At 38.9% G+C, this 15741-nt stretch overlaps 1 protein-coding gene across 1 annotated transcript in view; it reads right to left on the bottom strand.

Annotated features, from left to right (window-relative positions):
* Positions 1-1717: 1717 nt before the first annotated feature.
* Positions 1718-15741, bottom strand: part of KCNH8 (potassium voltage-gated channel subfamily H member 8) — a 380547-nt gene continuing 366523 nt past the window's right edge. The window contains exon 16 of the mRNA XM_064575899.1: positions 1718-3886. Coding sequence (XP_064431969.1) covers positions 3182-3886 — 705 coding nt within the window. The 3' untranslated portion in view covers positions 1718-3181. The remainder of the gene's footprint in view (positions 3887-15741) is intronic.

Raw genomic sequence — 15741 nt, 5'->3', positions numbered from 1 at the left:
ATTTCCAGGCCCCACCCAAAGGCACTTGGTTGAAGCCAGATCTAAAGTTTAAACAAGTACCCCATGTGATTCTGATGCATGAATGCTGCTAACCTCACACCCCATACAGAGCTCTTCTGGAAAACAGTATTCCTGTTGCATAGTTATGCAACCTCGAAAGGACCCTTTGTTAGTGATTTTACCACCTCTCCAGGCAATAAACTCCATTTATAAGTGGCTTTTATCACCAGAAATTTCTTATGTTGAATTAAAATAACGTCCTGTTAATCTGTCTGTCTGGTTCTCTTAATTAGAGCTACACAGAAGACTTTAGTCCCCAACATTGTTTTTAAGAAAATATACTTGACCAAGAAAATAAGTGCTTTTCTTTCCTCTGGATCCTTGTTTTGCTTCTTCAGCAGAGTGTGTAGGTGAGGAAAATGTAGAGATCTAAACATGCATCCCTGATGAGAAGAGAAGGGCTTCTTCTGCTACTTATATTGCAATAATGTTTAGAAAATCAAATATCTAGAAAAACTTGGGAATTCTCATTTCCTGGAATAATATCATAACACACATAAACAAAAAAAGCAAAACATGTCATTCTGAGCTGCCCAGGATATGGGGGAGTTCTGTTGAGCAGAATAATGATGATGAGGGAAAAGGTGAATAAGGAGCAGGTTAGGACTGATTCAGATGAGGCAGGTGCCCTCCTCCAAGAAATCAATGGGAGCCCTCCTTTGTTGCGGGTGCTCATTCATTTTTGTCCAGCTGCAGATCTCTGAGGGCAGGCATCTGATTCTTAAGCCAACTACAGTCAGCTGTTAGGAGTAGATACAGAGAAGGGGGCACTGGCTGGAAAAATATGGGCATGTTTCCAGGCATTTCACTGGAGCTTCCTCAAATCCTCACAGTTTAACTAATTTTTCCCATATGTATGCTTCCTTAAAAAAAAAACAAAACCCAAATATTTTATTTTATTCTATTCACATATTTCAAAAGGAAGTAATTACTAGTAAAGTTTTAAAAGACAACAAGAATGGATTTGGACATGAAGGGAAGGGTACTTAGAGTGGCCATGGGTATATTGGATTTATCATTTAAAACAATGTGACTGGGCAATTTAAAACAAAGTCCATGGCCCAATTATTCATTTACAAAATGGGGATAATAGTAAGTCACTTTTAGCATTGTTTGACAATTATATGAGGAAATATAACATATGTTAATTTCTAAACATCTGTTGGTACATAGTCACTACTCAAAAAACAGAATGTCAGTCAGTAATAGTAGTGCTAGCTTGCCAGAATATTCACACACTAACACCAATTAGTCCTCTTTGAATGATACTAAAAATGATTATATAGGTCAGGATGAGCAAAAGGGAGAATGAATACAAACATAAATATACTAAATCTGGAAAGTTGCCTTTGCCTCAGTTTTCCCATTCACTTAGGTAAGGAGAGAGTGAATTTTGGAGGTGGAGAAGTAGAATGCATTGCCTTGAGTAACTTGCCTGATAAACAGGTACTGTTTCCTTTTTTCTTACAGATTTCTTTCTGCTGCTTTAGCCACTTTTAGGGTACAAGATTCACACATCAGAGGTTTTGGTTTGTTTATATGTTTTTAATGGTACAATTCTCAGTTTATTCTTTCTGATGCAAACTAAGAACAGGGGGACACCAGAATGTAAATGCGATGTTTTCTAAGAATGTCTGGGATGATTGGGCCCTAAATGTTCTTAAACATCAAATAAAAGTTGAGTGAAGGTGTTTAAATCATTACCAAGCCAGCATCTGAATTTGCATGTTGGCTGAGATGCAGGGGACATTATAGGTTCTAGACCATCTCCAGCATCCAAGTTGTGTAATCTCTGGGACTTTTTATCTCTTTGCAAAATGAGAATGAAAACACCTGCACCGCATAACTTACAGCATTATTGGGAGATTTATGGAAAAAAATGAAAATGCTGATCCAGTGTAAGCTGGCCTGAATCTCACATGTCACTGCTCAGAAGTCTTGGCTCCATTTTGGAATTTGCACTGGTCTACAACCTCTTCTGCAAGAATAGCACAGGGGAAGGATACAGCCAAGGTTCTCTCCCTCATTTTGAGGTCAAAATGGCTTAAAGTAGTTGTGCTCTCATATCCCACAGACCAATTTTGGGCTCCTGAACAACAAAGTGTGATGCCTGGAGGAGAGACATTTATGGTAGACATTACGCTGCTAGTGGGGGCAGCCTTCATTCAGGTCGTTGGCGTGAATCAGCAGAGCCTAACTGGGTGGAGCCCTCCCTACCACCATGCCAGAGCCCACATATTTGATACTCCGTCCATATTTTTATTTCATTAATAAAATATGACCTCACTGTTCTTTTGTAATCCAGAAGCGTGAGGATACATTTGTTGCAAACTGCATGCAGATAAAAGGGGGATTCCTTTTGAAACTACATCCTCTTAATAATAAATAACTTTTGATCTACTAGACATAACAGTAGTGCATTTCTTGTTAAAACGGCAAGCTTTTTCTTTTTTACCAAAATGAAAAGAAAACATTCATTTCTTTATAAATATTTTAAATAGTTTAAATACATATTTCATACCAAGGATATAAAAATAGCCTCTCTTTTTTTTTTTTTGATAAATAAAGACATGTTCATTTACATGGCAAATAACATGCAAGAGCTAACCACTGGCCATCAGCTCTATTTGATTGTCTAGGAGATGACATGCAGTGATAATTGTCCCTTTGCCTTCACAAAAAGAAAAATAGATCAGCAGGAGCTGTGCACTCCCGAGGCCAACAGTGCTGTGGATATTGTTCAGCAATGACCAACAGGCACTCGGGAAAAACCTTTGCTGCACTTCACAAAAGTCACCTAGGACAAAACGAATCCACAAATTCTTTGTCTGGGACTTCTAGCTGCTCAGACCCTCAGGGTCTTTGGACTTCTAAAAAGTCTGTCAAACAGACCAGTAAGTGAATACCTGTATAGGGAACTGTTTCTGCTGTGTTTCTAAGGATCTAGCAAGTGTTTGCTACAGTACGGATGTGGTTCTGCCTTTGGCTGGCCCCTCACGCACTCGCCTGCTGGACTCCCAGCTCTGCCCCCTCTTTACACCTGCCCGAGGCAAAAAAGGCAAACGGAAGCTGTCATGCAGTGGTGGGTTTGAAACTGGCAGCCGCTGCACGTGCGTGAATATCATAAGTTTATGGCTTTATTATCTTTCATTTCCGCTGTGCTTGTGACAATTTCCAGTGGAAAGTTCTCCAAAGGTTCCATAGACATCGATGCCGCTCCTTCCCTGTCCCAAGATCCTGGCAGGTTTTCCAAACTGAAGGAACTCGTGGCTCCTTGGCTGAGGCTGCCCTCCTCTGATCTGCTTGGGAGAACCAGGTGCAATGACGTTTCCGAGGAGGAGCAGACAGAGGATGAGAGAGTCGCGGAAATGGACTGCAGAGGTGTCAGTGTAGAATCTGAATGTGGAGAGATGCACCTTAAAAATTGCAGATGACCTTCCTGGACAACCTGGTAGTGGGCAGGTGAATAATCAAGGTTTGGAGAATGATAAAGTTCACTGTCTGCTGGATTTTGCTTGTGAGCTCCAGTTCGCTGGGGGCTGCTCCCCACAGAGGAGGGATCCACATTCCAAATGTCTGAGGTGACATTACCATGACAGAGTTGTGCTTGAGTATAAGCAGCTCCACCTGCTTGCAAGTGTAGGCAAGGTTGGTGCGTACTCCAGGTCATCCTGGTCTGTAAGCTATCCCTGGAGGGACACACAGATGTGGTGTGCAGGGAGCAGAACTGCGGCGGCTGCTGGGGCGACAGAACGTTTTCTAGAAGTCGCATCACATTCCTCATGTCTTTACCTAACTGAGAGACCTCCTGAGTCAATGTCGTTACCTGTGGGGATAAAGCAAAGCAGAAGACAATAGTCAGAGGTGCATGGCACTGATTTCAGAGCAGTGAGGCAGAGAAACGAGATTTCTCAGCAAGGTCTGAAAGGCTGCTCCGTGTCCAACTCCAGCCAAATCCAAGGGGTGAATGGAGAAGTTGGCACCTGATATAAAGCCATCCTTATTCTGAGGGAACCTAGAGAGACATTCATAGTCTGGCATTCTTAATCAGTAACTCTGGCGGTCTTAAACAAAATCAAGAGACAGGGGTCAATTATCTCATGTATCTCTTAAATACAGGCAGTATCTTTTACTTCCCCTGAGTTAGTGGGTTACACAGTGGTGCACACAAATCATCCTGGACACCTCAAAAGCCAGTATGGAGTGGTGGGTGTTGTATGTAAAGCACTCAGCACACCATCTGTCCAGAGTAGATAGTAAATGATAGCTCTCACTTTTGTCATTTCTGGCCAAGATCCATGCTTATTGTAGGCTCAGGGGCAAACTGGCCTTCAGTGGTGATGAAGGTGGTAAGCGAGAACCCACACCAGGTTTGCGAGGAAGGGAGTTCGCAGAAGGAGGGAAAATAGCAAAATAAGAGAAACCTGCTAGGCAGGTAGGTGCAGATCAGCATAGTGGAGAGCCTGGGGGTGTTGCAGTTGATCAGTGAACCTGGAACCTTGTGGGATTATAACCCAGATTGTGTGGTATGTGCTTTATTCACTTTTCTATGTAAGTCATTTAGTTTTTGTGAGATTTTCCAAGTAGACACAACTCTCAAACACCTAAGAACCCCTGAAGAGTCTTCATTGTTCCTTTTACACTTAAAACCAATAATAAAATTTGCCAGAGGATTTGTTTTCTTACCAACCACATCACTTTTTTTTAACCATGGAAGACCACCAGAAGATTGAATCTAGCTTTTCTGGAGTGTTTACATTCTTCAGAGTGAGGAAACCCTGTATTTCAGAAAGCAGGATACAAACATGTATCTCCTAAACTTTGGTGAGATTTGTAACACTAACACAATGTTGTAATACTTTGCCTTCAACTGCTGCAAGACTGTATTTTATAAAGGACCTTCTATGACTTGAGTTTACTATCATGAATCGAAAAACTCCAATATAAGCAGCTGAACCTGTTGACTATCCTCAAAAAACTAAAACAAAAGGCAGTTCCACTTTAGTGATGCCAGATCCAAGATTGCTGTTTGGGGCAAACTTTTTTCAACATTGACGTATACATTCCTAATTCCTCCAGCAGCTTAATTCATTCCACTTCCTGCGAGTGCGTTCTGAAACTAATTCTCCCTGGCAGGCCCATCAGGAGGTAGTGCCACTTGAATCAGGCATTTAAAAAAGGCCAGAAGGAGGTTTTTCCATGGGTCAGGCAACCAACTGGTAACACCTGTCTTGAAATTGCCAGGCCAAAAGTATTTCTGCCTTTCTGCTAGCATGGAACTCGAGGGACTCAATCGAACGCTTGTCTGGGCTTTTCAGCAGATCTGAAACTTCTGGCGATAAAAAGATACCTCCGAGCCTCATATTGAAGAAGCAAAACAATGAATCTGAGAAAGATGCTATGTGTTTTGAAATTTTCACTGCAGGTTGTCTAATTTCGTGACCTGCCAAGCCTCAATTTTTTTTTTTTTAAGATTTTATTTATTTATTTGTCACAGAGAGTACAAGCAGGGGGAGTAGCAGGCAGAGTGAGAAGCAGGCTCCCTGCTGAGCAAGGATCCTGATGCAGGACTTGATCCCAGGACCCTGGGATCATGACCTGAGCGGAAGGCAGATACTTAACCAACTGAACCACCCAGGCGTCCCTGCCAAGCCTCAATTTTAAAGTGCATGGCTCACATTTAAATCAAGATCGGAATCTTGGCACTGCAGACATATACCCATGGGCTCCATCTTGAATTGATAAGCTCTTCTATCAAAATTTCAGAAGAGAAGGCTGACACTAAATGATATATTTGAAGGGATATATTGACCACCCATTTCTGTGGACTGTCTAAGCTTCATTCCTGTATCAAACTGACCAGGGGTACATTAACTCCCAGTAAAATGCTTTCAATAGGTCTTTTATTAGGATTGAATAAAAACCCAGTCTTTGAAGAACCATTTGCATTTTAGGCACACCAACAATTATGTTATTCAATAAATCTTTGAGTAAATTTATAATACAATATGCTTTCAAGTACCTTTTTCTCTGTTGGATCTATAAACAGTGCTAAGATAATGTATCCCTGGCTATTATTTCCCCACCTGTAAAATGCGGACACTAAGGCCCAGAGGTTAAATGACATTTTTAAGGTTCCTTATTTCATGAAGGACAGTCTTTGGCCTAGAATTCAGGCCTTCTAAGTTTGGTGCTCTTTCTGTTATAGTATATTATCACATGGGAAAGGAGCTATTGCTTGAGTTGAGAGATTTTTGCTAACGTGTTCAGAATTTGTGAAGGGTCCAGATGACACAAAAAGGTAGCTTCGTGTGTAAAATCTATCTGAAATGTTAATTCAACATCAAGTAAGTAAATACCATCATCTCTAAGTCAGAAACCAATTAAGCACAGCAAAATCTCCTCATATCAAATTATACAAATAAAACAACAAAAACAGCAAGAGGAATTTGGAGCCAGACAATATGTCAACATACATATTTCTGATGAACTATTGTTTCTAGACTTCAAAGTAAACAGGTATTTTTCCACAGGTGAAATACCATTTGATGGCCACATCCTTGACATCAAACTTTTACCGTGCATTTGTCCAACTTGGAGTTTATGAACTTTGAATGGGAATCCAGAGTCTTGACCGGCTGCCGGAACGTAAACAAGCATTAATATTTCCAGAAAACAAAATCACTATATCAGCTTGAACTAAAAGCTGCAAAGAATCCAAGGAAATAGAGCTTTCTTTAGCTCTGAAGGGTAATGATCAATATATATCAGGGAAGAATTCTGTCACTGTATCGGGACACACCCCTGCACCTTATTAAAATTACATGAGAGAATTAATCCCTGTTGGGTAAGGGATCTCTCCCTTCACAAGGACAAAGGCAACTGTCACAAGGAAAGATGGCATCTACTGGTGACACCGAAGGTGACAACATACTGCCACAGAAAGTTCTGTGCTTTTGCTTACTGCTTTCTGCTGGGCTTGCTAACAGAATTCATTCTAAAACAGGGAAGACCTTATTTTTAATCAAATGTGGAAAGCAAAGAATGCAGTCTCTACTTTCCAAGGAGGGTGAGGCTTAATGCATTTTTTATAGCATGCTAAGAAGATGTGCATTTGCTAAAAAAGGTTGTTGGGGCTACTTTGTGAACAAAACTCCACCCATTTAAGGAGATATGCCTTCAAAATACAACTTAAAATCAGGGTACTACAGAAATAGGTCAGTAAAAACAAACAAAAAAATCATTCAGATCAAATGAACCAAAGTTTTCCCACTTACCTCAACACCTGATCATATTCTTTAAATGTCTTCTGCTACTCAGAAGATACAACCTCTTTTTGAGTGGGTATTACAAAACCCTTCACAAGCCCCATCTCATTTTTTTCTTTTCTTTTCTTTCTTTTTTTTTTTTGACCCTGAGATCAAGACCTGAGCTGAGATCAAGAGTAAGACACTTAACCAACTAAGCCACCCAGATGCTCCCCCATCACATTTTTTAGTGTCGTCTATTTACTGACTCCCATATTTCATGACTATGTTCTGAGTGCCAAGGGACAAACTTAACTAAGTTATTCAGAGTTGTTTTATCAGTTGAAATTTGGTAAACCTTTTTGCATCCCTGGTTGCTACCCTCACTGGCTATTTTAGATGTGGCCTTCTGATTATTTCTACTTATAAAGATAAAATAGATAAATAAACCATAACTTAATACACATTTTCTCTTCTGTGTGTATTAAGTTATATTTCCTTTATCCATTTTTTCCCTCTCCTTCCTCTTCCTTCTCCCAATTTTTCTGTGAATAAGAACCCATCAGTCTGGGATTTAAAACTGTTGGCCAAACCAGTTCACCATCACCATCTGCAGAGCCATTTCTTCACATCCAAGATTTCTCTATCCCTTCCAAAGTTCCAACTGCTAGAAAGAAGTGTTGAAAACACCATCTGTGCTTCCAAGTGGTTCAGTTTTCTATCCAAAACTTTGGAGCATCTAAAGATTCTTCCCTCCGCTGTTCTCCCAGTAACGTGTATTTTACCACACAAATCATTAGGTGTTTAGCAGGTTTGGGGGCAGTGCATTTGGTCTTGTTGAGCAGCACCTTCTGTCATGAATAGAAACACCCATGCAACAACAGACTGGTCAGTTATCCATGATAATCTACACAGTGGTCTTTCCATACCTCTAAGAAGGAACTCACTAATTGCCACAATTCTTCTATTTTGGCTATCTGCAGGTTTGCTCAGAACTTCTGTTGGCTTAGAATTAGTCATTGTTGCCTACATTTCCAGAGTATCCTGGTTTTCTTCTCTTATGTTTGATTTGCTCCACTGGTGTGATGTTACTTCTCACCCTCCTCTCAATCATATGTCCACAGATGCTTTGTTGTGAGGATTAAATAATATAATGGATGTTAAAATTTGGTCCCCATACTACTGATACTTTGTCAGGATCCCAGTATCTGCATTTGATAATGCAACAGCTTAGTTGGAAACTTCTTCATGGTAGGGAATACTGGCCCAGGAAACATTTAGCCCCCCCCCCAAATAAAAGCCAGTTATCTATATAACTCCTCTTCAGCCTCGGCATGGAGAGACAAACCATGCTGTTAACACTTTTACATAATTAATTTGGAAGAAACAGTCTCCAAGTTTTAGCGTCACCTTGTGTAGATCTTTGCAGTAACAAATAGTAATAGCAATAACCAGAGCCTTTGAAAAATGTTGATTAAGATTCCGTATTTCCATTCTAAGGTTTGAGTGATTGCAGTCAGATGGATTGAGAAATCTCTATAAAGGATGTGTGAGCCAAAATACAACAATGTGCAGCTTGGTGTTGATAACAATTGAATAAGGACCACTGTGGGGTTTGATGGGGGCAGGTATGACTGTCTTTATTGTTCTTTATAATAACGCTAGTCCCAGCATAAATCCTGCCATTTATAAATCTTTGTTGATACATGAGTAATTTAATGAATAATAAGTTGCATGGTTAATTTCTTAATATGAGTTTCTGGTATTTTCATTTCAACTTAAATAACTTTCACCAATCTCCCATAAATAGCACTGCAAGACACAGAAGTAAGTATCACTATACCTCTAGCAGGTAAGAATGTTTTATATGATCTCAGTGTCTCATGGACACCCCCATCACTTCAAATGGGAAATTTAAAAACCATTGTGTAATTACATAGTTGAAAAAATCCATCTGTGGTGCTGGTGCCCTATTGTCCAATAAGACTGTGCACTGTCAGTTTTTACAGTTAGATTGTGTGTCTTTTGGTGTAAACACAGATTTGCTGTTCTGGTGTGTCTTTGGATTGTGCCTTTTGGGAACAGGAGTGTGAGTTTCATAAGGAAGACCAGAACGTGTCTTTGACAATACCTTTTATTTCACATCGAAAGTAGCTAACTTTTGCCTTCTATTATTCATGTTTTACATTTTTCAATCTTGGCTATTGGCATGGTATGATTCATGGCCTCTGAGTATAACTGGAACTTCAACTGATAGAAAAAAATGCCATTTCCATTTTTGTGCATTCAGTGAGCAGATGGGGAATGCATCCGTTGATATAATCTTCTTAGCTTGAAGAGTTCTTGACCTGTCACTCAATTTTTGCCAAACATGTACACATTTTCCTGCTAGACACAATTTTCCTAAATTCCGGGTACTAATTACACCAATCCTCTCCCCCCTGCCATGAACACATATACATTTTTACGAGCTCTGATTCAGGTAATTAAATGGTCTTTCATTTAATCTTTTGTTATATTGCGTATTTATCATGGGATTCAGACAAGTTCAATCAAAGTCCATAAGCAGGCAAAACAAAAAGAACGATCGGCATAATTTCATCCTTGTGTCTTTTGCTTCACAACACATTCGAAAACAAATGACAATCTTTTTATCTGTCAGCTAAAATAATATTCATACCCGGCACTTGCATAAATTTCATCCAAATGAGAATCTCAATCCCATTACTAACGAAAGTTGTAAATCTTGTTCTACAGCTGGAGAGGCTAGAATGTTGGGAGGTGAAATGGCTTATCCGAGGTCACACAGGAATAGTACCAAGGGCTTTACTTTTGCAGGTGCATCTGATGCCTCTTAAATTATAATAAGAGAAGAATTACAAGTCTTGAAAATGATTACTCCAATGGTTTCATTGAATTTTTGCAAACTCAGGCCTTTGGACACAACTGTATTACTTTAGCTGTATTATTGTAATCCATTATTTATCAACCCTTTGATTGCTTTCCTCATCTATTTTCCTACTTCCTGTGACAAAGTTTGATTACTATCCAAATTGCTGTTTGGCTAAGTGATCCTCACTGCTATTAGTGAACACCAAACAAAAGTCTGTCTCATCTCAGAATACCAACTGTATAGACAGCGCTTATCAAGACAAAGTATAGAGGAATCACCTGGGGATCTTGACACCACGTATATTCAGATTCAGTAGGTGTGGGGTGGGGTTCTGCATTTCTAACAAGCTCCCAGTTGATGCCAATGCTGCTAGCTTGTACTCCAAGGGGTCAGATCATGAGTTCCTATTATGGATCTAGTCCCTTTGGTTAACTCCTCATGTACTGGTCTTTCAGTAAGAGCTGAGAATTTAGTCTAAACAGCTTTCCTCAATTCCTTTGGCAAGTCTGTAGTTGGAGTTTTTGATTTGTTTAGATCTTCTTTAATTTCTTTCAACAATATTTTGTCATTATTGGTGTACAAGTCTTGTACCTCCTTGCTTAAATTTTAATTTATTCCTAAGTATTTTCTTCTTTCTGATGCTACTGTAAATGGGATTGTTTTTCTTAATTTCTCTTTCTGATAGTTCATTATTAGTGTATAGAAATACAACTGACTTTTGTATATTGACTTTGTATCCTGCAAATTTACTGAATTCATTTATTAGTTCTAACAGATTTTGGTGGAATCTTGAGGGTTTAAGGTCTTCGTGATTGTTGAAGTTGTTGTCTTTGTTCTTGGTGGCTCCCAGAAGTTGAGGGTGTCCCAAGATCTGTCAGAGTCCCAAAGTGGAGGATCATAGAGAGCACCTAGGTGCAGGTGGATTAGGACCTGGACCCTCAGGTACCAGCTGGGAAAGTATGCAGTCATATCTCTTCCAGGGAGAATCTAGGAGATGGGCATTTTTGCAAGCTCCCTCTCTGCTGAACCTGGATATACAACCTTAGAGATGTTCTTACACCCATTTTTTTTTCTTTTTAAAATTTAAATTCAATTAATCGACATTTAGTGTATTATTAATTTCAGATGCAGAGTTCAGTGATTCATCAGTTTTATATAATACCCAGTGCTCATTATGTCATGTGCCCTCCTTAATGTCCATCCCCCGACTCTGCTCCCCTCCAGCAACTCTCAGGTGGTTTCCTATGATTAAGAGTCTCTTATGGTTTGTCTCTCTCTCTGATTCTGTCTTGTTTTATTTTTCCCTCCCTTCCCCTGTGATCCTGTTTTGTTTCTTAAATTCCATATATGAGTGAGATCATATGATAATTGTCTTTTTCTGGTTGACTTATTTTGCTTAGCATAATACCCTCTAGTTCCATCCATGGTGTTGCAAATGGCAAGATTTCATTTTTTTTTTGATGGCTGAGTAGTATTCCATTGTATATATATACCACTTCTTCCTTATCCATTCATCTGTCGATGGACATCTGGGCTCTTTCCATAGTTTGGCTGTTGTGGACATTGCTGCTATAAACATTGGGGTACAGGTGCCCCTTCAGATCACTACATTTGTATCTTTGGGGTAAATACCTAGTGGTGCAATTCCTGGGTCATTGGGTAGCTCTATTTTTAACTTTTTGAGGAACCTCCATACTGTTTTCCAGAGTGGCTATATCAGTTTGCATTCCCACCAGCAGTGTAAGAGGGTTCACTTTTCTCTGCATCCTCGTCAACATCTGTTGTTTTCTGACTTGTTAATTTTAACCATTCTGACTGGTGTGAGATAGTATCTCATTGAGGTTTTGATTTGTATTTCCCTGATGCTGAGTGATGTGGAGCATTTTTTCATGTGTCTGTTGGCCATTTATGTCTTCTTTGGTGAAGTGTCTGTTCATGTCTTCTGCTCATTTCTTAATTATATGATTTGTTCTTTGGGTGTTGAGTTTGATAAGTTCTTTATAGATTTTGGACTCTAGCCCTTTATCTGATATGTTTTTACACACATTTAAAAATTACTTTTGTTTGCTATAATCCTGTAGGACTTGTGAACATAAGCCCCTTTGGCTTTCAGAGCTAAGTGTTTTGAGGGCCCTAGTTGGGGGCACTAAGTCCAAACTCTACAATGCTGGGAGTTAGGGGTTCCCTCTTGATTGCATGGCACTTTATCTGGGGTGGTGTTTATGGTTTATGTGTCCCAGCCTTCCCTATCTGTCTCCATGTGGGGATTTTCTCATTCACCTGATATGTCAGAGTCATTCAGCTTTTTAAAATTATTTCTTGTTTTTATGTTTCTCTCAGAGGGAATTATTCGGTGTATAGATGTACATTCAGTGTGTCTGTAGGAAGAGGGAAATTCATAAGCTTATTATGCTGTCATTTTGGGACATTTGTTATCTATTTTATGTGTTTTAACCCATTGTATTTTTTTTTAAAGATTTTATTTATTCATTTGAGACACAGAGATACAGAGAGAGAGAGAGAGCAAGAGAGCATGAGCAGTGGGAGAGGCAGAGGGAGAGGGAGAAGCAGACTCCCGGCTGAGCCAGGAGCCCAATGTGGGGCTCGATCCCAGGACCCCGGGATCATGACCTGAGCCGAAGGCAGACGCTTAACCATCTGAGCCACCCAGGCGCCCCTAACCCATTGTATTTTTTAAAAAAATTTATTTATTTGCCAGAGAGAGAGAGAGAGAGAGAGAGAGAGAGAGAGAATACAAGCAGGGAGAGTGGCAGGCAAAGGGAGAAGTAGACTCCCTGCTGAGAAGGAGCCTGATGCAGGACTCACTCCCAGGACCCTGGGAACATGACCTGAGCCGAAGGCATACGCTTAACCGACTGAGCCATGCAGGTGTCCCAACCCACTGTATTTGTTATCCTTACCAAAATTATCCCATCTTTGGTGAGTGGGAGACTTTATATTGGCTCCTGAGCTCTTTTGACACCATCCTAGTAGTGTTTGATGGTTTTCTTGTTGTCTTGTACACTAAGGTGTCCTAGACTTATTTGTATTTCATGTCCTCAGAAGTGGAAACAGCTATTTAAAGAGACTCTGGTTTCTTTTATTGGGAAATTATATCTGAGACCATAACTGATACATAGAGATACTCACTGTTATTGGGCTGGTCATTGTTTATACTCCTTTCCTGTTGAAAGAGCTTGGAAATGTATGCATGTACATGATACTACATGATAGATTCATATTAGTATTGCTAAGTCTATCTCAGGATTACAGGGTTTTAACATTTTATATATTACATTTGTAACTCCTTTACACTGTGAATTCTGGTTATTGAGGTATAGAAGATGATAGAATTAGGATATCCCATAATGACTCATTTGCTTTATCCCCCATTATACATACAACAGTTGCAGTATATCAATACCAGTATTACCATTATAAATTATGATTACTGAAAACAATTTAAAAATTTGGGGTAAGGCATATTTTATTCTAATTCTCTCCCCACTCTCCTTTCAATGGTTCATCCATATTTACATTGTCAGATCATATGACCTTTGACAACTTAATACCTTCTCTTCTTTAACTTTCATTTAGACTTCATACTATAAATAAGTACATATTTAATGCTGATGAACCTGTCCTATGACAACGTCTTTCAAATTATCTTGGTTTTCTGAATCTTGTTCTCGAGAACATCCTCAGGAAATGTATATGGGAACAATATTCCTTGAGTTTTTTCATGTTAATAGTTTGGTACATGATGGTCATTTCTGCTGGATATAAAATCCTTAGTTTACATTTTCTTTACATTTTGTATATTTTGTATGTTATGCATTCTCTTGCATAAAAATGTTGCTGTCTAAAAGTCTAACAGTCTAGATTTTTCCCTTGCACGTCCCTTATAAGATCATGAAATTCCTTTAAAAATCCCCAAAATATTTTACTGAAAAATAAAACTGATTTTCATTAATTGTTTCACCTTTATCTCTGGTTGTTATAAACTTCAATGACTGATTTTTAACTACTGCAAATCAGTGTCCAAAACAAACAAACAAACAAAACCCAAAAGAGTAGATTCCTATTTGAATGAATGCAAAGGCTCTTCTTTTACTTTCACAGCAACTGAGCAATGAACACCCCAGTGAGAAAGTCTGGTTCAGCAAGGTCTAGTATAAAGCATCATGAAACCATGGTACCTAAAGCCTGTTCAGAGGTCTAGAAAAAGTTTTTTTTTAACCACTAGCAGACACCTTACCCAATTCAAGCTTTTTTGATAATACAGTTTTAAACAAAAACAAATTTCCCTATCAAACTCTTTAATAAATGCTATTTGAATAGAACTCCTTTATCTCCAAGGCTGAGGGGATTCAGTTTAGAGAGTGGGCTTTCAGACCATCAACTGAAGTCAGTATAAGGCTGTAATAACAGTGTTTTGTTACCAGTTACCATATTTGATTTAAAAATACATTTTAAAAAAATCAGCATATTACCAGTGGACTCCTCCCCACCTATCATTTAATTTGCTTTAAAATGTACTCCTTTTCTTTTCTTTCTTTCTTTTTCTGGATTTGAAAATGCTAACATGTGGAATAGTCATCAATGGGAAACATATACAGGAAAACATATGTGAAAAATGTATATCTCCCATTGAATAAACATATATTTTATCAGGCTTTTTTTGAAAAGTCCTTTCTAAAGTTATCATATCTTAAAGTTATCTGTCCATGATTAAATCAAATATTACATTTAAGTATATATGGGTAATTTAAGGAACCAAAGACTCACGTCTTAACAAGGGTATCTAATATTTCAGAAGGAAATCTTTTCAGTGCACACCAAGGATGGCCTTCTGTGAAAGCTGACCCAATAAAAAGAAAACCCACTGAACTGGGATTCAGGTCTTGTTTTTAGGCCTTTCTATACCTCTTGCTGCATATGTGATTATCTCTGGGCCTCAATTTACTCATCTGTGATAGAAGCATCTCACATGATGGGATTTCTAGTGTCTCTTCAAACTCAAAACTGGAATTTCATTTTTCTCTTCTATTCAATGTTCTAATGCCTGATGGTTAAAATAGATATAATGCATAATTCAGCATTTTTTATACATTCATCACCATAAATGTGTGTCTACTGTATGCCAATCATAGCGAAGAAAAAGGCAGATAAAGATTCTTGTCCTCATATAACTGACATTCTAATGGGGGGATAAAGACAATGAAAAAGTAGATAAATTAACTATGTACCATAAGAGAAGTTTGATAGGCTATGAGGGAAGACAAATTTGGAAGTAAATTTGGGGAGAGGGGACTTCTATTTTAAAAGATTGCAAGGAAGACCTCACTGAGAAGTTGACATTTGAACATAGGCTTGAAAGAGGGAAGAGAGCTGTCCATGCAGATATTGGGGAAGAGCTTTCTGAACAGAGAGAACAAATACAAGACCCTCAGGTGCTTTCATAAACTAAAACAAGATGAACAGGGGCACCTGGGTGGCTCAGTTGGTTAAGCAACTGCCTTCGGCTCAGGTCATGATCCT

The sequence above is a fragment of the Mirounga angustirostris genome, unplaced genomic scaffold (assembly GCF_029215605.1).
Source record: "Mirounga angustirostris isolate CCGP_5_RB_7025 unplaced genomic scaffold, mMirAng1.0.hap1 SCAF_1, whole genome shotgun sequence".
Classification (NCBI taxonomy): domain Eukaryota; kingdom Metazoa; phylum Chordata; class Mammalia; order Carnivora; family Phocidae; genus Mirounga; species Mirounga angustirostris.
The sequence above is the reverse complement of the archived record's forward strand: the minus strand, read 5'-3'. Positions and strand labels throughout refer to the sequence as shown.